Here is a 26,419-nt window from a genome sequence, read left to right as displayed (position 1 = left end):
CTGGGCCCCTGACGTCATTTCCCTCGGCACAGGAAGGGCGATCACCTCTCCCTCTAAGCAATCATCTGGGACTGTGATTGTGCGGCCAGTCACTGCAGAAGGTGAATTCTATGCATTAAGATAAAAAAAAAACCTTCTGTGTGCAGCAGCCCCCCCCCCAGCTCCCCCTAATAATTACTTATTAGTCATCCTGGCAGAGATGTTCTGTGCACTACGGAGATTATCCTTTTGTCTTGCAGGTCAGTATTGTATGCCGGAGGAAGGGGTACCGCTGACCCCGAAGAGCGACCTTCTCAGCACCCAGGAGATCCTCACTCTGGCCCGGATCTTCGTACAGCAAGGGGTGGACAAAATCCGCCTGACCGGTGGGGAGCCTCTGATCCGACCCGACGTGGTGGACATTGTAGGTGAGGATTATTATTTTTTTTCTATCGCAGAGATCTCTCCGTAAGTTTTTAGGTTCGCACCTTGGCGTTGTCAGGAATGCGCCCAAAATTGCACGCTTTACCGACATGCAGAGAAACGCGCTACCGTTTAGCAGACGTGTGGTGGCGCTATTGTCAATGGCTTCCTATGCGTTGTGGAAACGTGCCGCGTTTATGCACCTATCCAACAGCATGGTGCAGGCAAAACTGGTGGTGGGAACATAGCAGGTGCAGTCCAGTTTAGTGGTGGCAGCCCGTGTTTTCTCTCTGCTGTGTAAACTTTCCAGCAGCAGTCTGCATGTCTCTCTCTTATGCTACCCTCCACATGGCCTCACCCCTCCCCCCCCCCCCCAACAGTTTCTCTGTGTATCTATGGGGACTATACCGCCCCGGTCGGTTGGGTCACAGACAGAAAGTGCCCCCACCCGTCGTTCAGTCAGTAGTCGGGGCCCCTCACTTGCCCCATCTCGGCGGCTGGCTTCTCTCTGGGCGGCTGCTTTCACGGTTCGCCTGCGTCTCCTCCCTCCCTCCTCCTGGTGGCCAATCCGATTGGATCTCCTTTCATAGAATCAGGTGACAGGTTTCAGGACCCGCTTCCGGATTGGCTGGGAGGAGAATCAGTGTGACAATAGCGAAGCCCACCCAGTTGTGACAATAGCGAATGAATATTCGCTATTGTCACAACTGGGTGGGCTTCGGGTGCAGTGCTCTGCACTCCGAGCCCACCCTTTTTTTTTTTTTTTTTTTAAGCCTATTAGAGCCTCTGGTTAAAAAAAAAAAAAAAAAGACCCCCGATTGGAATCCATGCTTCCGGCACCCCACATGTAGATCAGGGGGCCGGACGCAAGGATGAGGGGGCGGCGCCCATAATGGATGGGCCGCCACTGCTCCTCTCCTCTTCTCGCATCTGCAGTCCTCTTGTGGTTGGGTAAAGTCTGCAGCAGTGTCGGCGTTCCCTCCTCTCTCTATAGCCAAGGCCGGCAGCTGCCATCTCTCGAAGGACCGCCAGCTGGGGGGTTCAGCTGCAATCAGCTCTCTGCATAGGCCACATTCAACACAGTGATGTCACTGCTACTTACAGTGAGGGGGAAAAAAGTATGTGACCCCCCTGCTGATTTTGTACGTTTGCCCCACTGACAAAGAAACGATCCGTCTATAATTTTAATGGTCGGTTTATTATAACAGTGAGAGACAGAATAACGACAAAAATATCCAGAAAAAAACGCATTTCAAAAGAGCTATAAATTAATTTGCATTTTAATGAGTGAAATAAGTATTTGACCCCTTTCGCAAAACATGACTTAGTACTTGGTGGCAAAACCCTTGTTGGCGATCACAGAGGTCAGACGTTTCTTGTAGTCGTCCACCAGGTTTTCACACATCTCAGGAGGGATTTTGTCCCGCTCCTCTTTGCAGATCCTCTCGAAGTCATTAAGGTTTTGAGGTTGACCTGACCTTCAGCTCCCTCCACATATTTTCTATGGGATTAAGGTCTGGAGACTGGCTAGGCCACTCCAGGACCTTAACCACTTGCCGACCAGCGCACGACGATGTGCGTCCTATTTTTTGAAGAGGGATATCTCGGTAACGGCGGCAGCTGCTGCCACAACCGAGATATCCATCTCTTCAGGCGCCGGTCGGCTGTACGATAACGGTGGTCTCCCCGGCGGATTCGCCGCGAGATCACCGCTATCGACGGCGGGAGAGGTGCCACTGCCCTCCCGCACCTTCCGCCGCTTACCGGAGCCGTCGGTAGCGGCGGAGGCGATCGGGTCCTTTCGCTAGCTGGGTATGGAGATGAGTGAGGCTAAGATGGCCCCCCCACTCGTCTCTATACCATAGGAGGGCGGAAGCAACGTCAAAACGTCACTTCCGCCCATACCTCTTAAAGGTATATTTTTTTTAAATGTCTTTTTTTTTTATTTATTTTTTTTTTTTTTTGCATTTTAGTCCAAATATTAGATCTGAGGACTTTTTGACCCCCCCAGATCTCATATTTAAGAGGACCTGTCATGCTTTTTTCTATTACAAGGGATGTTTACATTCCTTGTAATAGGAATAAAAGTGATACATTTTTTTTTTTTTTAAACCGTGTAAAAAAAAAAAAAAAAAAAAAAGGTTTTTAAAAACACCCCGTCACGACGAGCTTGTGCACAGAAGCGAGCGCATACGTGAGTAGCGCCCGCATATGAAAACGGTGGTCAAACCACACATGTGAGATATCACCGCGATCGGTAGAGCGAGAGCAATAATTCTAGCCCTACACCTCCTCTGTCACGCAAAAAATGCAACCTGTCGAATTTTTTTAAATGTCGCTTATGGATATTTTTGAGGCTAAAAGTTTGACGCCATTCCACGAGCGGATGCAATTTTGAAGCGTGACATGTTGGGTATCAATTAACTCGGCGTACCATTATCTTTCACAATATAAAAAATAATTGGGCTAATTTTACTGTTGTCTTATTTTTTTATTCAAAAAAGTGAATTTTTTCCAAAAAAAGTGCGCTTGTAAGACCGCTGCGCAAATACGGTGTAAAAAAAGTATTTCAATGACCGCCATTTTATTCTCTAGGGTGTTGGAAAAAAAACAATATAAAATGTTTGGGGGTTCTAAGTAATTTTCTAGCAAAAAAAAAAACTGTTCTGCGTCTTCTTGAGCCAATCCTTTGTTGCCTTGGCCGTGTGTTTTGGGTCATTGTCATGCTGGAATACCCATCCACAGCCCATTGTCAATGCCCTGGCTGAGGGAAGGAGGTTCTCACCCAAGATCTGATGGTACATGGGCCCCGTCCATCGTCCCTTAGATGCAGTGAAGTTGTCCTGTCCCCTTAGCAGAAAAACACCCCCAAAGCGTAATGTTTCCCCCTCCATGTTTGATGGTGGAGATGGTTTTCTTGGGGTCATAGGCAGCATTCCTCCTCCTCCAAACACGGCAAGTTGAGTTGATGCCAAAGAGCTTGATTTTGGTCTCATCTGACCACAACACTTTCACCCAGTTCGCCTCGGAATCATTCAGATGTTCATTAGCAGACTTCAGACGGCCCTGTACATGTGATTTCTTCAGCAGGGGGACCTTGTGGGCGCTGCAGGATTTCAGTCCCTCACAGTTTAGTGTGTTACCAATTGTTTTCTTGGTGACTATGGTCCCAGCTGAGATCATTGACAAGATCCTCCTGTGTAGTTCTGGGCGGATTCCTCACCGTTCTCCTCATCACTGAAACTCCACCAGGTGAGATCTTCCATGGAGCCCCAGACCGAGGGAGATTGATAGTTATTTTGTGTTTCTTCCATTTGTTAATAATCACACCAACTGTTGTCGCCTCTCAGCAAACTGCTTGGCGATGGTCTTGTAGCCCATTCCAGCCTTGTGTAGCTCCACAATCTTGTCCCCGACATCCTTGGACAGCTCTTTGGTCTTGGCCATGGTGGAGAGATTGGAATCTAATTGATTGCTTCTGTGGACAGGTAACAAGCTGAGATTAGGAGCACTCCCTTTAAGAGAGTGCTCCTCATCTCAGCTTCTTACCTGTATAGAAGACACCTGGGAGCCAGAAATTTTGCTGATTGATAGGGGATCAAATAATTCTTTCACTCATTAAAATGCAAATCAATTTATAACTTTTTTTAAATGCTTTTTTTCTGGATATTTTTGTTGTTCTGTCTCTCTTGCTCTTAAAATAAACCGACCAATAAAATTATAGACGGATCGTTTCTTTGTCAGTGGGGCGAACGTACAAAATCCGCAGTCGATCAAATACATTTTTCCCTCACTGTATACAAGGTAATATTGCACTTGGCACACTCAAAGTAGATATTCATCTTTACAATACAGTTTAGGTGTCATTGGTATAAATATATAAAAGGAAAATAAGTCGGTACATTTTATTTTGTTGTATTTGTGTCTTCCTGCAGCCCAGCTCCGGAAACTGGAAGGCCTGAAAAGCATCGCCATTACCACAAACGGGATTAACCTGGCCCGACAGCTGCCCCGGCTGAAGGACGCGGGACTGGACGTGGTGAACATCAGTCTGGACACCTTGGTGCCGGCCAAGTTCGAGTTCATTGTGAGGAGGAAAGGTGGGTACCTCTGATCTTCCTTGGAAGGCGGGGGAGGGGGGGGCACGCTCTACGTCACTCTGCTCTCTCCTATGAGTTTGTTCCTTATCGGCATATTAGTACTGCAGCACATATACTGTATTTGGCTCCTTGTGCTGCTTCTCCCTCATTCCATCTGAGCTTTGCTGTATAGGGACTTCAAAAGGTTGAGCTCAAGTCAAATTGAGATATAGTTACTGTTTGCTTCAATTCCCCTTTTCTTTTCTATATGGCTGCATTCTCAGTGATGTCATCAGTCTCTAGTGAATGGATAGGCTACATTCTCAGTGAGGTCACTGCTCTCTAGAGATTGGATAGGCTGCATTTTTAGTGATGTCACCGGTTTCTAGTGAATGGATAGGCTGCATTCTCTGTGATGTCACCGGTCTCTAGTGACTGGATAGGCTGCATTCTCGGTGATGTCATCGGTCTCTAGTGAATGGATAGGCTGCAATTTCAGTGAGGTCACTGGTCTCTAGTGAATAGATAGGCTGCATTCTCAGTGATGTCACCGCTCTCTAGTGATTGGATAGGCTGCATTCTCAGTGATGTCACCGCTCTCTAGTGATTGGATAGGCTGCATTCTCAGTGATGTCACCGCTCTCTAGTGATTGGATAGGCTGCATTCTCAGTGATGTCACCGCTCTCTAGTGAATGGATAGGCTGCAATTTCAGTGAGGTCACTGGTCTCTAGTGAATAGATAGGCTGCATTCTCAGTGATGTCACCGCTCTCTAGTGATTGGATAGGCTGCATTCTCAGTGATGTCACCGCTCTCTAGTGATTGGATAGGCTGCATTCTCAGTGATGTCACCGCTCTCTAGTGATTGGATAGGCTGCATTCTCAGTGATGTCACCGCTCTCTAGTGACTGGATAGGCTGCATTCTCAGTGATGTCATCGCTCTCTAGTGAATAAATTTGTGATTTGTCTCCTTTTATAACCAACTACCTAACATTCTGTCTTCTCCTCCCTGCAGGGTTCCATAAAGTCATGGAGGGGATCAGCCGTGCGGTGGAGCTGGGATACAACCCTGTTAAGGTGAGGGACACCTGGGTTAATGATAATCAGGCTACTACGCCACAGTCAGTTGCAGGGCGGCCCCATAAAACTGTATTAGTTGTGTTTTGTGACGGCGCCACCAACCGAAAGCGGCATGCTGTTTAAGTAGTTTTGCCGTGTCTTGTGTATTGCCGTGAGCAGCAGTATGTTGGCGTTTAGGTAAGTGGTTGGGGGACAGTTAAAGCGCAGTTCAATCACTTGGTTTTACTAACTTGTCCCCGCCTCGGCTCCACATGTAAACTAAGATTTATGGTACTGCAAACGTGACACCCTCTGTGGTTCCAGGACTCTCCTACTCCTCTGAGTTGCCACGGGACCAGTAAATGATGTCCCCAATCTGCTGTGAAACCAGTGAACCTGGAATTGTGCTCGGCTATGAGCGCTTCCAGTTTTGGAGCTGTCAAAATCCAGACGTAAAAGCCAGATAACAGCCGGTCAAGCACAGTCCTTGGCTCACAGTACTCTTGGTCTGGGCTGCACTCACACATCCTTACATAAGTGCCAATGAATGACCTCACCAGGCCGTAGGATTTAATATATGTATCAGGGCCAGACACAGAGTTTTTTTTTTTTTGGGACTGATTGATGGACTGTCTCTCCCCTTTCTGTCCGATCCTCCAGGTGAACTGTGTGGTGATGCGCGGCCTGAATGAGGACGAGCTGCTGGATTTTGTAGCGTTGACAGAGAAGCAGCCACTGGAGGTGCGCTTCATAGAATACATGCCCTTTGATGGTAAGTCACCCTGAGCCGAACTGTCTGTGCCACCGTAACCGCCAGCTGAGTCAGCTGTTTTCTCCATGAATCTTACCGAACACCGGTGGATAACATTGGGGGTGTGTGTGTGTTTTTTATTTTTATTTTTCTGGCAGCCCCACCCACCATCATTCAGGCTTAGGCCCCCTGGGAATTGAAGTAGAGTTGTAAAGTATCGAAACCAGGCAGAACTTAAGCAATGCAGGTTTATTAACAGCTGATAACATACAGGTTTATGTTCAAAGTATTACAAGATACAGGTCTAATCTATACTGTTTCTTACAATGCAAGCATATTAGATATAGGTATTCTTATTCCCTAACCAAATTGAAACAATTCTGGTTCAATTGTTCTCACCTTGAACCAGAATGGGTATTTTCTGCCAATTCTTGGGAACCCGTCACCTGATAGGGACCAGTCGATCGACCAGTGGTCCGGTCCCCTCAGAGTTCTGGGTTCCAGCTCGACACCTGAGACCACACTCTAGAACAAGTTAAGAAGTCTTCTCTGACTCGTACGAGGAGACAAGTTTCGGACAGATATTTGCCCATTGGTTCTGACCTCTATAACCCTTGCAATAGGGCAGCATACACAGAGTTCAGCCTTGAGAGCTCCTATCTGACTTGTCTGACTAACAATTGTAGAGCTTGCATTTATATACCCTTTTTACGAGTCTTATCATAATCATCTCTCCTACATGTGATTGGTCGCTAAGATCTATGTCAATGTAACCAACCATAAATCTGACACCTGTTCTACAACCAGATAAACTTAATTACTCCCAGAATTCCTATATGTTCATTAAAATGACTTATAACTGCTTTGTCCAATTAAAGACACCTGTGTAGAAACAATCTGGCACCCAGCTGTGTTAAATCCAACCCTCCTTATCTTTATAAGATTTAGCTAAGTTCAAGAATTACAGATTTACGACTTTGAGAGAATGAACTTTCAATAACCCCACCAGATGTGATATGTGTCGCTGCATAATCCTATATGTAAAAGTACTGAAGTACTGTATCACCTACAATATGTGTATGTATGTATGTGTGTGTGTGTGTGTGTGTGTGTGTGTGTATATATATATATATATATATATATATATATATATATATATATATATACGCAAAGCCAATTATTCAATATTGTCTAATTATTAACATACATATATATACATATATACTTCCTTATTCAATGTATTTTAACAGTTTTAATGAGGGCTCAAGCAGACCTTTGTTTGACCCTGTTCAACTTAATTTAATGTTCTGTACATTACTTTCCCGTATTCCACCTAATTATTTTAACCACCTGTTTTTCTTATCTTTGACGGTGCTTATCTTATCGGCTATATTTCACTTCTGTCAAAAGTTCTCTCTTCTTCTAATTAGTAACTAAAAATTAACTATCCTATCTCTGTGATTTATATGCATTTCAAAACTCTACACAATTCTATATAACTTGAATGTGTTCTAATGAACTTTCACCCAGTAAACTATCTTATAAAAAAATATCAGAAAGAAGCAGAGAGGTCATCTAAAGTTCAACATTTAAAAATGAAGACGTTCTCTATATTTTAGAATAACATAGTGTACGTTAATGAAATGTAATAACTATTGCTTTACTATCGAATAATAATATTGATAAGATCACTACCATATAATAATAATAATAATAATAATATTATTAACAATAAAATATATGCAAATCAATATGAATAATATGAAATACATTGGCTAATATGAGATTCTACAACAGAATCCCCCATCTCATATCGCAGGAGGCTGCAGGAGTCTATTCCATAAAATAGCCGAGGGGGGAGGGCAGCCTTCTCTTTGAGCCCAGAAGAGGCAGCCAGCTGAAGAGGACCGAGATGGTGGCATGGGACACAGGCACAGATTGGCCAATGCTGGACCCATTGGGCAAGGAGGGTTGTCCAGCTTGGCAGCTTTTTACACCTCATTGTGAACCGGTTTTCCTCCCCTATCCAAAAGGGAGTCCATTCACAGAACGGTCCGGTGGGGGACCAGGCTGCCTGAACCCAGAAGAGGCAGCTGGCTGAAGAGGACCAAGATGGTGGCATGGGACACAGACTGGGCCAGGGATAGTTGTTCCAGTTTGGCATAGTTGGCCTCATTTACATCTCATTGTGAACCATTTTTTCCTCCCTGGTCCAAAAGGTGGACAGTTACCATCTGCCTTGACACATTCAATGGTATCTGGATTAGGGCAACCAAGTTACCCCAATGAGTCCAGACACCAGAATATGTTCCCAGCACTCATTAGAACCGAGGAATCCTCACGATGAGCAACAGCTTCAAAATTACTGAGGTCTACTTGAATGTGACCAACTACTACAAGCTGTAATTCCTTACTGTGCGTTGTGGAAGTTTCTTCATTAATAATGGTCTCCTTTTTTCGACAGGCAACAAGTGGAACTTTAAGAAGATGATGAGCTACCAGGAAATGTTGGACAGCATCCGGCAGAGGTGGCCGGAACTGGAAAAACTGCCCACCGAAACGTCCAGCACTTCCAAGGTATAGAATATTGGTTGGGTATTGCAGATGTTCTGTTTGAGGCTGGGTTCACACTATTTTGCGAATTGGAATTGCTCGCTTGCCACCCCCCCTCCCCATCCTGTCCTCCAGGCTGAATGCTCGGATAAGGGTCTGGTATGGATTTTGGGGGGACCCCACACCAATTTTTTATTTTGGTGTGGAGTTCCTCTTAAAATCCATACCAGACCCGAAGGGCCTGGTATAGACTGGGGGGGGGGATTTTTATCTATATTGCCGAGAGTCGGCAATGCATTACAACTGCGAGCAATTTTAAATGACACTTTTTTCCTTTAGTAATGTCATTGTGCTGCGGCACTGTAATACACATCATAAGCAGACTAAGGGGACTCCCAGGCATGATATTTAAAGAGGGAGTCCAGCATTTTAAAGTCAGCAGCTACAAATACTGCAGCTGCTGACTTTTTTAATAAATGGGCACTTACCTTTCCTGGAGTCCAGCGATGTTGGCAGCCGAGGTCAAGCAATCGCTCGGCTCTCGGCTGCTGCCGGCGCCATTCTCGGTGAGGGAATCAGGAAGTGAAGCGTTGCGGCTTCACTTCCCGGTTCGCTACTGCGCATGCACGAGCCGCGTGGCGCAATGGGAATGGTCCGCGCTGTCTTTGGGACCTGTGTATGTCCCAGCAGACAGCGCAGCGGGACAGGAAGAGGCATAGACTCCCGTGGGAGTCTATGCCTGGAAGTGGGTGCAAATACCTGTCTTAGACAGATATCTGCACCCCCTTCCCCCCTGAAAGGTGCCAAATGTGACACCGGAAAAGCGGAGGTTCAATTTTTGGGTGAACCTCCGCTTTAAAGGAATATTTCATTTTTATTGTTTTCACTTTTTAAGCATTCTTAAAATTGCTGCTCCTGGGAAATTTTTTTTTTTTTGCATTGATACATGTCCCCAGGGGCAGGACCCGGGTCCCCAAACACTTTTTTTTTTATGGCAATAACTTGCATATAATTAGCACTTTTTTCATTTTTCATGTTAGTGTCCCATAGACTTTAATAGGGTCCACATGTTCGCACACATTTATTACCTGTTCGCATGTTTTGGTGCAAACCGAACCGGGGGAGGGGTATTCGGCCCATCCCTAATTTTCACAGATACATAAATTTACATTTTTATTTCTGAATTTTATATTTTCTCCTGTAATTCCATGACCAGGTCTGATCCTTCTCCGCCTGAATTTTTCAGTTGCCAGAAGCTGCCATGCTGGATCTTGGTGGCACCTATGGCTAATCCCATGTCCCCTGGATGTCAGAGTGACTTGTGCCACCAATGTTTGCTGGCTCTGATGTATTTTAGATGGAGAAGGGTATTGTGGTGCTGGATTAGAAATGATTTTTCTTTTATTCTGTATGAAGTGTGCTTGGTCTGGTGGGGCAAGTCCATATGGGAGGAGGAGTTGATAAAATGGAAGTATATCTATCTGACATTCATTTCATTGTAGCCATCTTCTTCCCTTACTAGCTCTATCGGGTGCCCAATTTCCAGGGGCAGATTGGCTTCATCACATCCATGTCTGAACATTTCTGTGGCTCCTGTAACCGGCTGAGGATCACAGCAGATGGAAACCTGAAGGTACAGAGAAGATACGATACTCCTGGTCTTGTATGGTCAGAACAGAAGTCATCCCATTGCCAAGTCCTGTCCAGCTCACGTACATTCTATGGGCCCTATTCAGGTTTTAAATTGAAGCATTGAATGGCCCTCTTAGTAGACCTTCACTCCCAATGTACAGCTATCCTTCAAAAGTTTGCTTTCAGCTAGTAGGATTCTCTGGTGGAGAAGACCGGTCATCCCCACCTATGTTTTGTGAGTTGGGTGATGGTCTCTTCAACACCTACAGCACTTGTAGTGTGATTTCATCAGCTAAGCCTGGACCAAATGGATATTTCTTGTCTCTACCCAGTTCTGCCCACAGCTAGCCTTTGAACCAAATGGGTGTTCCCCTGTCTCTGACCAACTTCACCCACAGCTGGTCCCTGAACCAAATGGGTGTTAACCTGTGTCTGCCCAGCTTAACCCACAGCTGGTTCCTGAACCAAATGAGTGTTCTCTGTCTCTGCCCGCAACTGGTCCCTGAATCAAATGGGTGTTCTCTGTCTCTGCCCGCAACTGGTCCCTGAATCAAATGGGTGTTCCCTGTCCCTGCCCAGCTTCACCCACAGCTGGCCTCTGATCCAAATGGGTGTTCCCGTTTCTGCCCAGCTCTTGCACTACAGGCCCATGAACCAAATGGGTGTTCCCTTCTCAACCCAGCTTCACCCACAGCTGGCATCTGAACCAAATGGGTGTTCCCCTGTATCTGCCCCAGCTCTGCCCACTGAAGGCCCCTGAACCTAATGTACCCCTGTCTCTGCCCCCCCCCCCACTCTCAACATTGGGAGGCTGCTTGTCCCCATGTTGATGGGGACAAGGGCCTCTTCCCCACAACCCTGGCCGGTGGTTGTGGGGGTCTGCGGGTGGAGGGGCTTATCGGAATCTGGAAGCCCCCTTTAACAAGAGGGGCCCCCTAGAACCCCCCACCTATGTGAATGGGTATAGGGTATTGTATTGTGCTGATTGTACTCATTCACCAAAAAAGTGTAAAAAATCAATTTAAAAAAGACAGTTTTGACAATTCCTTAGTTTTTTTTCCAGGGTGGTGGCATTCCTCGTGATTGACACTGGATTTACTTTGGGGGAAATTGTTTTTGTTTATTAAAAATAAAAGAAAAATGTTTTTTTTCCCCCCAAAGTAAATCCAGCGTCAATCACGAGGAATGCCGCCACCCTGAAAAAAAAAAAAAAGAGCTCTATACCTGACACAGTACTTAAATAAGGGGTGAGGCGACCCGGTGACATCACTGGGTGACACTTACCCCCCCCAGGACATAATCGATCCAGCATGTCCCATTTATTTTATTTATTTTGGCATGGGATTCCCCTTAAGTTTTGGAGGGGACCCCCACACTGGCAATTTATTCTTTGGTTTACATTCAGCTTTCAGCAGGGAACCCGGCTTAAACCTCTGATTCTGCAGTCCAGCCCCATGAACCTCTTTCTAGTTTTGTAGGCATGCTTTGCAGCCCTCTCGAGGCTGGGGCTCTGGAGATCTGTGATGGGTGGAGGACACTTGGTTTTCCTAGTAGCAGCATTTGAGGTGCTTTATGGGCAGCCCAATTCCAACCATCAAGATCTCATTGTGAATCCCCAACCCCATCCAACCCTTCAACCCAACCCAACCCAACCCAACCCTCCAACCCTCCAACCCAACCCCATCCAACCCTCCAACCCTCCAACCCAACCCCATCCAACCCTCCAACCCAACCCCATCCAACCCTCCAACCCAACCCCATCCAACCCTCCAACCCAACCCAATCCAACCCTCCAACCCAACCCAACAGCACAGATCCCTTTACTGACCTGGTAAAGTATCCAGAAGACCACTTTAAAAGTTCACATAACATTTCTCTCATTTGGGGAGTCCAGAACCTTTTGTGGGCCCCATTCCCCCTTATCTATACCTACCATACTGGAAATCTGGCCAGTTACGTTACCAATAGGCAATCTATTCCCATGTGCATCGTGTTCTGTATAGTGACCTGTGCCCCCCACTCTGGTGTCCTCTCCCAGGTCTGTCTATTTGGGAATGCTGAAGTGTCTCTCAGGGATTTGCTGCGGTCGGAGTCCAGCGAGGAGGAGCTTATTCAGACCATCGGAGCTGCAGTGGGCAGGAAAAAGAAACAGCACGCAGGTAAGTGTCCGGGTTCTCTGCTGGCCTTGTGTTTTTATGATGTGAACTCTTTGCACCCACTTGAAAGAGCCAACTCAGTTTTTTTTGTTTTGTTTTTTGCAAAAGGGTGCAGCAGGTTTGAAAAGCTGCTCAGGCTGCAATTCCCACCTCCTCTCCAGCGCTGCTAACTGCAGTACCTCTTCTCCACCACTAGGTGTCTTCAGTGTTGAATGACACCCAGCATTACTCAGCACAGAACAGGAGGACACATTGGGGATGATTTACTAAAAGTAGGAGAGTGCAAAATCTGGTGCATAGAAAACCAATTGGCTTCCATGTTTTTTTTTTTTGTCAAAGTTTAATTGAACAAGTTGAAGTTAGAAGCTGATTGGCTCCCATGCACAGCTGCACCAGATTTTGCACTCTCCCGTTTTAGCAAATCAACCCCTGTGTGAGTACAGGGTGCCATGGACCTGATCTCTGAGTGGGCATCACCATGGTACCCTCTACTCATACACCGTAAGGATGACATCAGCATGTGGGGAGGGGCTACATAAACAAATAGACGAGAAGGCGCATGCTCCTAGTGCATTACTAAAAACATTTATTAGCGATAAAAACTGCAACAAATGAATACTCACAAAGTAGCAACTGGTAAAAGCCAATTACATCATAGGGGTGTCGAGCTGACACATTTCGGGGGCGCACCCCCTTCCTTAAAGCTAGGCTGGGGGGAGGGGCAGCATGATGTGGCGGCAGTAAACACACAAAATCCAATTGCAGAAACAGAATTTTTATTACGGTTGACTTTAAATATCTCTCAACAAGTGGGATGACACAGGATGCACAGCGACGTGTAGTGGAGCAGGACTCTTAGAGTGCCGTCTGTCTTGAGGGGTGGAATGTGGCCTGGCCGGTCCGTGCCCAATTGGGGAGGTTTCCATGAGGGATGGGGTTGTCCCTATCCATACCTCTTCCTGCTGCCAATCACTATCTCTGTCAGACGGGTGACCTGTCCCTACGCTACCCACACGTGAAAATACGCACTGGGACCCAGTGCCTTAAATAGGTTCTGCCTGAACCAAGATGGCTGCCAGTCACATGGGGTGGCTGACCAGCTTTTCGTTGAGCATGATCCATGTCAGTTTATTTTTCAGAAGAGCTAAATCTACCACCGGTTTCTTCCAAGCGGTCGCAATAGTGATTTTCGCAGCGAGAAACATACCGTATATACTCGAGTATAGGCCGACCCGAATATAAGCCGAGGCCCCCAATTTACCCCCAAAAAAACTGGCAAACTTATTGACTCGTGTATAAGCCGAGGGTGAGACATGCCTGTCCATCCCTGTGTGTGTGTCCGTCCATCCCTGTGTGTCTGTCCATCCCTGTGTGTCCGTCCATCCCTGTGTGTCCGTCCATCCATCCCTGTGTGTGTGTGTGTCCATCCATCCATCCATCCCTGTGTGTGTGTGTCTCCATCCATCCATCCATCCATCCCTGTGTGTGTGTGTCTCCATCCATCCATCCATCCATCCCTGTGTGTGTGTGTCTCCATCCATCCATCCATCCATCCCTGTGTGTGTGTGTCTCCATCCATCCATCCATCCATCCCTGTGTGTGTGTGTCTCCATCCATCCATCCATCCATCCCTGTGTGTGTCTCCATCCATCCGTGTGTGTGTGTGTGTGTGTGTGTGTGTGTGTGTGTGTGTCCAGCCTACCTTTGTCCCGAGCCTCCGTCCCGTGCCTTGCCTCCTTGCCTCCGTCCCGTGCCGTGCCTTGCCTTGCATCCGTCCCGTGTCGTGCCTTGCCTTGCCCCCGTCCCGTCCCGTCCCGTCCCGTGCCGTGCCGTGCCTTGCCTCCGTCCCGTGCCCTCTTCGTCGGCGGCCATTGTAAAATTCAAAAGCTGCGCCGCCGCCTTCGCCTGTGATAGGCGGAACACTGAATTTCCCAGCAGCCTGTGTTCCGCCTATCACAGACGTCGTATCATCCTCGTCCGTAGTACGAGGATGATACGATGTCCGTGATAGGCGGAACACAGGCTGCTGGGAAATTCAGTGTTCCGCCTATCACAGGCGAAGGCGGAGCCGGAGGCGCGGCTTTTGAATAGAATGGCCGCTGTCTGTCTGCTCGACACGCTGATCGAGCGGGCAGACAGCGATGACTCGAGTATAAGCCGAGGGGGGCACTTTCAGCCTCAAAAAAGAGGCTGAAAATCTCGGCTTATACTCGAGTATATACGGTAAAATAGATTAAAGTCTGAACGTGTTTGGGAATATCAACAGGTTCGTTAAGAAGAGCCACCTTAGGATTTTTAACTATATTCACCATGGTCACAGAATAGATCAGGGAAGGAACTCTAATCCAAAACCAGCGAACCTTGGCACAGGTCCACCATGCGTGAAATATCGTACCAGTTTGACCACATTCCCGAAAACAGAGAGGAAGCTCCCCGGTACATTTTGGAGAGGCGGTCAAGTCACCACCTATAAAGTACCTTCTATCCTCCCTCCACCAGGGCTGTGTTCATGATACCCTTATATGTACGAGGAGACCACTTCCGCCAATCACTCAGATCAATCTCCTCCCCCAAGTCCCGCTCCCACACCGTAATTTTCCTTTCCTGGTGGACTCCGTGGCAGCCTACGTGTGGGTTAATCCCGCCCCCTCATACCTCATAGGACCCCACTCCCATAAATCTTTGTTCCGGGCCAGAGGCCGTGTTCCATAATTTTAGCCTACTCCAGCCACTGGGAGGGAACTCCTGCTTCCATGGAGTCCATCAGGAAAGGAAAATTACGGTAAGATTTGATGGGAAATTTTCAGTTTCCCTGACAGACTCCATGGTAACCTACGTGTGGGGAAATAACTAGCCATACACACTCCGCTGGACAAAAGAAAAGGTTGAATTAGTACCGTCAACAGACAGGATATGTAAACCAAAATTAACATAAGACAAAAAGGCCGGTTCTACGCAGTAGTGCGCCATGAACATGTTAATTGAACACCAAGAGACCGCCTTGCAAATCGCTTCTGGAGCCATGTTTTGGGAAGCCGCCCATGATTTCAACGCGCTATATATATTATTAAAATAATCTTTTTATTTTTATTTTTATATATATATATATATATATATATATATATATATATATATATATATATATATATATATATTATAATATTTGCGGGTTCTAATTCTCTATGACAAAACAAAATACTGATTGTTACATGTAAGCAAAAATGTTTAAAAATAAAAAACTAAAAAAGACTTTTAGCGGAAGTGGATATGTGAAGCCCGGTATGAAAACATTTGATATGTGATGGATCCGGGTCCTTTCATGTGTGCACTGACATTGTGTTTATTTACACGCAGGTATGTTCAACATATCGCAGATGAAGAACCGTCCGATGATCCTGATTGGTGGGTGACACGGCCTGTACGTATGGGGTGGGAGGGTCACCTTTTTTTTTTTTTTTGTGTGTGATTCGATCGCTCAGAGAGGTCACTTTTTCAGTTAATGCAGTTAATGTAAAGTGTTCTCTGGATGAGGTTGAAAGTGTGATGTCACCTCCTTACCTCTTCCTCATCCAATCAGAAAACGCTTTGCATTCATTGAGAAGGTGCAAGTTGTTCCCTGAATGATAAAGAGAGATTAGCTTTGCTCTAGAATTTTTAGACCTGTGCAATTCGTTACGTTCCAAATTCGTTTAGCGAATTTCGACAAATTTTGGAAAACGGCCGAATTAACAAAAACCCATTTTAACAAATTTTTTTCGGAATATTCAAAAATTCGGAAATTTGAGAATCTGAAATAACTATTTCAATTATAGGTATTGGAATTTCCTTTTTCGAATTTGGCTGTTGATGAACGTAAAGAAATCAAATGTATCCAAAGTTATGAATTACCTGAAATAACGAATGTCGTATCTAAACGAATGGAATGCAACACATTCATAATAATAAATAACAATAATAATCTTTTTATTGTTATTTATTATTAATTTTTTTCCATTCTATTCGTTTAGATGCGGCATTCAGAAATTCTAAAATACAAAAATCTGAATATTCAAAAGAATCTAAAATTCTAAAATAAGAATTAAATCCCGAAAATTCTAAATGACTATTAAATTATTGGCATTGGAATTTCCTTTCAAATTTGGCAGTTGGTGAACGTAACAAATGCGGATTTATTCCAAAGTTACGAATTATCTGAAATAACGAATGCTGCATCTAAACAAATGCAATGGATTGAATTAATAATAAATAATAATAAGTTTTTATTATTATTATGCATTTGTTACGTTCCATTTGTTTAGGCGCGTCATTCGATATTTCCAATAAATTCGTATTTGTTACGTTCACTAACAGCCAAATTTGAAAGGAAATTCCAATACCAATAATTGAATAGTTTATTAGTTAGTTATTTAGAATTTTTGGATTTTCTTTCTTGTATTCAGATTTTCTAATTTAGGAATTGTGATCATAATGAATGACGCGAATGAAAACAAACAAGTTTTTCGGCAATGCACATGGAATATAGAATGGCAAAACCTTTTTCTTTATTTATTTTTTTTATCTTTTCCCTTTTGAATAGAGAAATGAGAAGGTTATGTTATAACCCTTGTCAGGGTTTTTCTTTTCCTTTCTCCCATTAGGGAAACAAACCAGGAACTGAGGAAACAATCCCTCTAAAGTGAGGGAATCACCAGAACTTGTGTCCCCATTGGAAGATTTTCCCTCCTATTCCTGTTCTGGCGACTACCTAAAAATTCTAGGATTTCTTTTCACTTTCAGTGACGGCCGTCACCGGGACACATAGAGAGGGGTGAATCTCCCCAAAGCGGGGCACAGACAGCAATTAAAAAAAAAAAAAAAAACGGGACAGGGGTTCTAATCCCTCTCCACTCAATCCAAAACTAGAGGGAAAAAAAAGATTGCATTTTTTAGTTGTATTTAACCACTTGAGTCCACCGGCGTTTTTTTTTTTTTTTTCTCCTAGAATGTTTTTTTCATTTGAGGGATGTCTCCGTTCAGCTCATTATATATTGTAGTTTATCGGAATGTATTTTACATTCTTTTGTTTTATTTTTATTTTAGGAAACTGATAGGAATTTAATTTAATATTTTATTTAAAAAAAAAAAAACTTTTTCCAGTAATTTTTTTAATTTTTCCCAACACAATGTTCACGATTTTGTGCACCTCGTCAAACCCTTTAATCAGGTCTAACGAGATGCCTCTCTATTATTCACATCTGACGATTGTGCTCCAGAAAGATAACTGTTGCTCACTGTGGTCTGTTCCTTCAAGAGCACAGAGTCACTGGAACTGTTATGCCTACCATGCCCCGCCCCTCCTTCAGCCCGCCCCGCCCACACCCCCTCCTTCTGTCTATTCACAGAAGCCCTTGTATTATATGAACTCATTCACAAAATAAAAAGGCTTCTGTGAATGGGCAGCAGAGGAGTGTAGGGGGGCGGGCATAGCTGCTCTGTGTGGTTTTTCTCTCCTCTCTCACAGCCACAGTGTGTCCTCCCAGGAGTGCAATAATCCTGTCCCATATAAGTAATAGGGAGGAGTCCTGGAGGTGACATGCACCTAATTGGACTTGACTCATAGTGTGCCTGCACTATTTGCAAAGCTGCGGAATTCTTGGAATTTAGCTTTAAGAGGGAAGTTTGCCTTTTTTCGGAAAAAGGGTAAACCAATTTCAAATATCCTGGCTGCCCCTCTGGATCTCAATGCTGCTGTGATTCTCCCATGCTGTCTGTGTATTGGACTGTACATGGAGTACGTGGAGTGAGCATCCATCAAAATGATCTCATTGGTCAGTGCCAGGGCTTTTTTTTTTTTTTCCCTTTTGAGAACAGTTGCTGTACTAAACCCCCCCCCCAGAGTCACCCTTTGTCTCGGCCCCCTACCCACTTCCGAACGCGATCTTGTGCAGCCAGCAACAATAAATCCCCCCCAACAATAGTAAATCCCTCCCAGCAACAATGACCCCCAGCAACAATTGACCCCCAGCAACAACAATGGATCCCCCCCCCCCCCCCGGCAACAATAGACCTTCAGTATGACAATACAGTAGGTCTCCCAGCAGCCAACATCAACAGACCCTTCCCTCAATAGTAGATCCCTCCCAGCACCAATTGATCCCCACTGGCAACAATAGACCCCCAATATAGCAATGCAGTAGATCTCCCAGCAGCCAACATCAACTGACCCTTCCCTTAATAGTAAATCCTTCCCAGCAACCATTGACCCCCCCCCCCCCCCCGGTCAACAAAAGATTCCCACCAACAATGGATCGCCCCCTGGCAACAATAGACCCCCAATATAACCATACAGTAGCTCTCCCAGCAGCAGATCCTTCCCTCAATAGTAAATCTTCCCTAGCAACAATTGACCACCTATTAAGGGAAGGGTCTGCCGATGTTTGCTGCTGGGAGATCTACTGTATGGTTATATTGGGGGGTCTATTGTTGCCAGGGAGATCCATTGTTGAGGGGATCTATTGTTGCTGGTGCAGATCTTATGTTGTTTAGGGGTTAATGGTTGCTGGGAGGGATTTTGTGTTGAGGGAAGAGTCTGTTGATCTTGGCTACTGGGAGATCTACAGTACTGTTATATCGGGGGTCTATTTTTGCTGGGGGTAATCTATTGTTGGTGGGGATCTTGTTGATAGGGGGTCAATTGCCACTGGGAAGGATTTATTAATGAATGAATGATTTGTATAGCGCTACAAATGCGAACTGAATCGCCTCAAGGCGATTTTACTATCAACAAGATCCCCCCCCCCCCAAGAAAAAATAGACCCTCAATATAACAGTACTGTAGATCTCCCAGTAGCCAACATCAACAGACTCTTCGCTCAACACAAAATCCCTCCCAGCAACAATTAACCCCTAAACAACATAAGATCTGCACCAGCAACAATAGATCCCCTCAACAACAATGGATCTCCCTGGCAACAATAGACCCCCAATATAACCATACAGTAGATCTCCCAGCAGTCAACATCAACAGACCCTTCCCTCAACCAGAAATACCTCTTAGCAACATGAGATCCCCCACCAGCAACAACAAACTCCAGTAACAATACCGTAGATCTCTCAGCAGCCAGCAAAAATAGACCTCTCTCAAGAGTAGATCCCTCCAAGCAAAAATAGACCTCCCCAGCAACAAATGATCCCTCCCAGTGACAGTAGGTCCCCCCAACATTTGGCACCAGTAGACCCTCCAGCACCTCATTCAGTGCTGCAGGTGCCAGAACTGCGTTCCCCTGAAGGGAAGCCGTGGTCTGCGTGGCCATGTGCCCATGATGAACAATGAGAGGTGCCTCTCTGACTTGCATGGGTGCTCAACCTGCAGACCTCCAACTGTTGCAGAACTACAAGTCCCATCATGCCTCCGCCTTTGGGAGTCATGCTTGTGCCTGTCAGCCTTGCAAAGCCTCATGGGACTTGTAGTTCTGCAGCAGCTGAAGGGCCACTGGTTGAGCACCCATAAAGCGTCTTCTTCCGGCATGGCGTCTCAGAAGAAGGCGTCTCCATTATGATGGATACTCACTCCGGGGCCGTATATTGTGGTGCAAGATCAGTGGAATCGCGGCCACCATGTGGAGGGGTAGACGGGATATTTGAAGTTGGGTAACTTTTTTTTTCCTCCCGTGAAAAGGTGAACCTTTTCATTTCTACATCGTCTCGGTCAGTGTCTCTGCAGGCATGGAAGCCAAGGGGACCAATCAACTACCATTAAGAGGCGGCCTACCCATTATTGTGATGATGGTCTCCATTTCCAGTTATGCTCATAAGTTTACATACCCCGGCAGAATGTATGACTTCTTTGCCATTTTTCAGAGAATATGAATGATAAACACAAATACTTTTCTCTCACTCATGGTTAGTGTTTGGTTGAAGCCATTTATTATCAATCAACTGTGTTTACTCTTTTTAAATCATAATGTCAACAGAAACTCCCCAAATGACCCTGATCAAAAGTTTACATACCCCAGTGATTTTGACCTGATAACATTGCACACAAGTTCACACAAAGGGGTTTGAATGGCTACTAAAGGCAACCATCCTCGCCTGTGATCGGTTTGCTTGTAATTGGTGTATGTGTGTATAAAATGCGTTTTTGGACTCCTGACAGACCCTTGCATCTTTCATCCAGTGCTGCACTGACGTTTCTGGATTCTGAGTCATGGGGGAAAGCAAAAGAATTGTCAAAGGATCTGCAGGAAAAGGTAGTTGGACTGTATAAAACAGGAAAGGGATATAAAAAGATATCTAAGGAATTGAGAATGCCAATCGGCAGTGTTCAAACTCTAATCAACAAGTGGAAAATGAGCAGTTCTGTTGAAACCAAACCATGGTCAGGTAGACCAACTAAAATTTCAGCCACAACTGCCAGGAAAATTGTTCGGGACGCAAAAGAGAAACCCACAAATAACTTCAGGTGAAATACAGGACTCTCTGAAAAACATGTGGTGTGGCTGTTTCAAGATGCACAATAAGGGGGCACTTGAAGAAAGATGGGCTGCATGGTCGAGTCGCCAGAAGAAAGCCATTATTGGCCAAATGCCACAAAGTATCCGGCTTACAATACGCCAAACAGCACAGAGACAAACCTCAAACCTTCCGGCACAAAATCATTTGGAGTGATGAAAGTAAAATTGAGCTTTGTGGCCACAACCATAAACCATTCATTTGGAGAGGAGTCAACAAGGCCTATAATGAAAGGTCCACCATCCCTACTGTGAAACACGGAGGTGGATCGCTGATGCTTTGGGGGATGTGTGAGCTACAAAGTCACAGGAAACTTGATCAAAATTGATGGCGAGATGAATGCAGTGTGTTATCAAAAAATACTGCAGGAACATTTCATTCATCAGCCGGGAAGCTGCGCATGGATGTACTTGGACATTCCAACATGACAATGATCCAAAACACAAGGCCAAGTCCACCTGCCATTGGCTACAGTAGAATAATGTGAAGGTTCTGGAGTGGCCATCTCAGTCTCCTGACCTCAATATCATTGAGCCACTCTGGGGAGATCTCAAAACGTGCCGTTCATCCAAGACAGCCCAAGAATTTACAGGAACTGGAGGACTTTTTGCCAAGAGGAACGGGCAGCTTTACCATCTGAGAAGATAAAGAGCCTCATCCACAAATACTACAAAAGACTTCAAGCTGTCATTGATGTTAAAGGGGGTAATACACGGTATTAAGAACTGGGGTATGTAAACTTTTGATCAGGGTCATTTGGGTAGTTTCTGTTGCCATTATGATTTAAAAAGAGTAAACACATTTGATTAATAATAAATGTCTTCAGCCAAACACTAACCATGAGTGAAAGAAAAGTTGTTGTGTTATTTGTATTCTCTGAAAAATGGCCAAGAAATTAAATTCTGCCAGGGTATGCAAACTTATGAGCACAACTATATGTGAAACATCCACAAGGCTAGTTGATAGGCAGATAGCGTGTGATCTTTTGCCTAGGCTTTAAGTCACGTGAGGGTAGCCATTTTTTTTTTCCCATTCACGTTGATGCAATTGATAAAGTTGTTCTGCCCCCTATTGATCCACATGGGATTTGATGGATATGTAGCTGATTTGACCGTGTTTCTTGCAGATAATGGGAAGCTTCCGCAGAAAACGACGCAGGGACCTTTAAACAAGCAAATTAAAAGACTCTTTTCTAAAACTGGATCAAACACGCACACTATACTGTTGCGAAGTAATGGACGCTTCTACCTACCACTACCTGATTTTATAGAGACTAGACTGAAAATCCTGGTGCTTCCACTGCGGGGTTTCTGCAGCGACCCGAAAAACTTGAATCCTGACCCAACGTGCCTTAATAAACAGGAGTCTTCCTCTGAAACGACCACTGACCGCCAATCCGATACGCACAATCCCTCTTCGCGGGAAACCTCTGAACACTTGACGCACGTTGACCGAGAGGGGAAGGTTTTCATGGTGGACGTCGGGGCCAAATTAGACACGAGGCGCACGGCAGTTGCTACAGCTGTTGTCCGCCTGGGGCCAAAGCTCTTCCACATGGTCCAGGCCAACCAACTCAAGAAGGGCGACGTCCTCACCGTGGCGCACATTGCCGGCGTTCAGGGTGCAAAACTGACCAGTCAGCTCATCCCCCTTTGCCACAACATCCCCTTAAGCCAGGTCAACATTTCCTTCAAACTGGATGACGCTCGGTTTGCCGTGACGATCAGCGCCGAGTGTAGCACTTACGGTAAAACGGGTGTGGAGATGGAAGCACTGACCGCGGCCAGTGTGGCTGCTTTAACCATCTATGACATGTGCAAAGCCGTCACTCATGACATCGTCATTGGAGAAGTGAAGCTGGAGAGCAAAACCGGAGGGCAGAGAGGAGACTTCCACCGTCCACAAAAACCATTGAGTTAAAGGGCGTGACCCGTCAATATTCAAAATGGACATCTGTAGCCTAGGGCTTCTTGCATCTCTTGAAGGCTTCACTGCTGAGATCTCTTCGCCAGAGTTTACGGCTCCACCCATCACCAAGGCAGCCAACAAAGGGGTCTCATGCCTCCTTGTGCATTCATCATAATAATGATGCGCCAGACAAGAGCTACAGCCTTCACTGCTGCCTTTGGGAGGTGGTGGAGTTGGAAACTCTGTGGGGAAATATTTTGCAACTGGAGAAGTTGGAGAATCTGCTCTTTTTAATTTTTATCTGCCTGAGGCTTTCTACAGATCCAGTCACTGCTATGCTGATCTTAAAATGTGGTCATAATAATGTGTTACATGTTGTCATTGGTGCTATGTACATGCTTAATGCCCACTGGATAACATGTTTATATTGCTTTGGAATTATGTGACGTGTTATTCTTTTAAAGGTCACTCCAGCCAGAACTGATATTTCAGGATTTGGTGGACCTGATAGTTTCTTATACACTATATGGCCAAAGGGTTGTGGACACCGGACCATTGCACCTATATGGGCTTGTTGGAGCTCCTATTCCAAAACCATGGCCATCAATATGGAGTTGATCCCCCCTCCCCCCATGGCCATTAGACATGTGCAAAAGGAAAAAATTTGTTTAGTTTCATTTCGTTTTAATTCGTTAATTTCGTTTAGTTATATTCGTTAACTTCCTTAAATTCGTTTTCAGATTTCGTTTAGTTTTCTACCGAATTCGAAAAATCGGCCACTTTCGAAAATATTTCTACCGGAGTCGAAATGATTTCAACATGATTCGACATTATTTCAACCCTATTCGAAAATATTTTGTGATCCGAATTTAGGGCCATGTATCTCAAAGTCACTTGGTGCTAGAAACTCCAAATTTGGATATGTTATATTGCTATTGTGTTTGCATACCAAATTTGGGGTTTCTAGCTATAAGTGACCCCGAGATATGTGGCCCCAAAATCAGGTCGCAAAATGTAATTCTCTGCTGCAGAAAAGTGCTTGACATTTTGTGACCCGAATTTGGGGGCCATGTATCTCCGGGTCACTTGGAGCTAGAAACTCTAAATGTGGTATGCAAACACAATAGTACTAGCACTACAACATATCAAAATTTGGAGTTTCTAGCACCAAGTGACCCCGAGATACATGGCCCTAAAGTCGGGTCACAAAATATTTTCGAATAGGGTTGAAATAATGTCGAATCATGTTGAAATCATTTAGTACTTCGGCTCAAATACAATACAACACCCTTCTAACTCAGTTCTCAGGAATGTACTTTGCCAGTAATCCAACCTCCAGCAAAAAATGAATTAGCTGATTTGACTATAAGATTTACTTTGAGCTGACCTTTTGTTTCATTAGATCTTTAAAGAATTACTGAATCATGTCGAATTCATTCGTTATATTTCTTTCGTATTCGTTGTAATTCGTTATTTTTTTTATTTGGATGCATCCGAAAGATGCAAAATTCGGCCGAATTTCGATTCATTACAAAACGAATTGCACAAGCCTAATAGCCATTAATATGGAGTTCCCCTCTTTGTGGCTATAATATCCTCCACTCTTCAGTGAAGGCTTTCTACAAGATGCAAAGGGTGTCTGTGGGAATTTATACCATGTGTGAGGTCAGGTACTGATGTTGAAGGTGAAGACCTGGCTCATGATTGGTTTTCCAATAATTCACCTCATCCCTACTGAACCCAAAGGGCAAGCCAGATCTTCTTCCCCAACATCAATACCTAACTGCTTCTAAACACCTTTGGGATGAAGACCTGACTCGCCATTGGTGTTCCAATCTAAACGCCTTTTGGGATGGTAGGGTTGAGGTCAGGTACTGATGTTGGGGAGAAGACCTGACTCGCCATTGGTGTTCCAATCCATCCCAAGGGTGTGTAGTAGGGGTGAGGGGAGGGCTCTGTGCAGGGCATTAAAGTTCTTCCACACCAAACTGGTCAAACCATGTCTTTATGGAGCTTTGTAAATGTGCACAGTCAGGGTAGCCATCAGAAATGTTTGGGCCCCTTACACAGCTTTAGGGCCTGCCCCTTCATCAAACTGTTACAAGGTTGGAAGAGTACAATTGCCTACGATGTCTGATGTAGTATGAACACTACCCTTCTCTGAAGAAGTGTCCACATACCTTTGGCTCTATGATGTATTTCTATTGAGATTCCTGTGCTAAGTTCCTGGGTCTGCCTATTTTGAGGGGTTCTCCCCCCCCCCCCCCCCCCCCCATATCCCTGTACCGAGTTCCTGGCTCTGTACACCACCTATGTCCAGTATATCCCACCATCCCTCCTGTGGCCATGAGGGATCCTTGCCATTCTTGTGCCAAGTTTTCATTTGTTACACCTACTGTGCCACTTATAAGAGTTCCCACATCTCTGTACACCTGTCCATTATGAGGGTGGTTCTCTCCATCCCTGCACTTCATTTATGGGTCTGCACACCCATTGTCAATTATGAGGAGTTCCCACCCTCCCTGATAAATTTATACCGGAGGTGGGCAAACGCCAGCCCTCCAGCTGTTGTGGAATTACAAGTCACATAATGCCTCTTCTTCTGGAAGTGATGCTCTGAGTCTTGCAATGCCTCATGGAATTTTCAGTTCTGAAACAACTGAAGGGCAGATGTTTGACGCCCCATCTCCCCTCCCCCGGTTTATACTATCGAAAATGCAACAGGTTGATTTGGAATAACTTGAGGTAGACATGACAGGGACTTTTGTAGAAAGATCTTGCAGCGGAAGATGAAATTATATCATAAGCCAGATAGTGACTTGGGCCACCGTAAGCCGTTACTGAGATATCACTTTTGGTGGGACGCAGCTTTTAAAAAGGGGTGTCCACTTTTGAGTGACCTTTTTTAGGTTATTGGTTCATACATTACTACATATATTGTCTTTAGTCCCTTTATATCATCTATTTTTGTGTGGGGTTCTGAGATTGCCAACCTCTCTTCTGTACACAGTGAAGAGGACCTGTTGTATCTCTAATTAATAAAATTGAATTTTCTCACTTTTCCACCTGTCAGGTTAAAGCGACTCTTAGTTTAACCCTGGTCTGTAATGAGATGGGTCAATACCGTACCTGTCCCAGCACCTGCAGTGCTGATCTTTGCTTTCCAAAACGGTTGGACGCCATGCACATTGGGAGTCTAGCTGCGGGCGGTGGGCATGGGTGTCACATGGAGCCTCATTGCCAGAAGCCTACCAAATCCCGAGAGGCTGCTGAAGCTGGTCTGTGCACCTAGTGGTAATTACATTTAGGGCAGTACATGGCCAGCAACGATGGCCTGGAACAGACTTTTTGCATTCTGGGCATTTTTCCCTGGGTGCCTACAACCCCA

At 45.2% G+C, this 26,419-nt stretch overlaps 1 protein-coding gene across 1 annotated transcript in view; it reads left to right on the top strand.

Annotated features, from left to right (window-relative positions):
• LOC143989330 (molybdenum cofactor biosynthesis protein 1-like) overlaps positions 1 to 26,092 on the top strand; it is a gene marked incomplete at its 5' end in the record, with an annotated part of 27,656 nt that extends 1,564 nt beyond the window's left edge. Inside the window, 9 exon segments of the mRNA XM_077489418.1 lie at positions 240 to 407; positions 4,338 to 4,502; positions 5,498 to 5,559; positions 6,202 to 6,313; positions 8,757 to 8,869; positions 10,368 to 10,478; positions 12,516 to 12,636; positions 15,988 to 16,035; positions 22,250 to 26,092. Of these exon segments, the coding sequence (XP_077345544.1) occupies positions 240 to 407; positions 4,338 to 4,502; positions 5,498 to 5,559; positions 6,202 to 6,313; positions 8,757 to 8,869; positions 10,368 to 10,478; positions 12,516 to 12,636; positions 15,988 to 16,035; positions 22,250 to 23,043 (1,694 nt within the window).
• Between the last annotated feature and the right edge of the window lie 327 nt (positions 26,093 to 26,419).

This window comes from Lithobates pipiens, unplaced genomic scaffold (assembly GCF_037356315.1).
Source record: "Lithobates pipiens isolate NorthernLeopardFrog02 unplaced genomic scaffold, aLitPip1_a1.2 Scaffold_18, whole genome shotgun sequence".
Classification (NCBI taxonomy): domain Eukaryota; kingdom Metazoa; phylum Chordata; class Amphibia; order Anura; family Ranidae; genus Lithobates; species Lithobates pipiens.
Note: the sequence above shows the minus strand (reverse complement) of the source record. Positions and strands in the feature narration are given on the sequence as shown.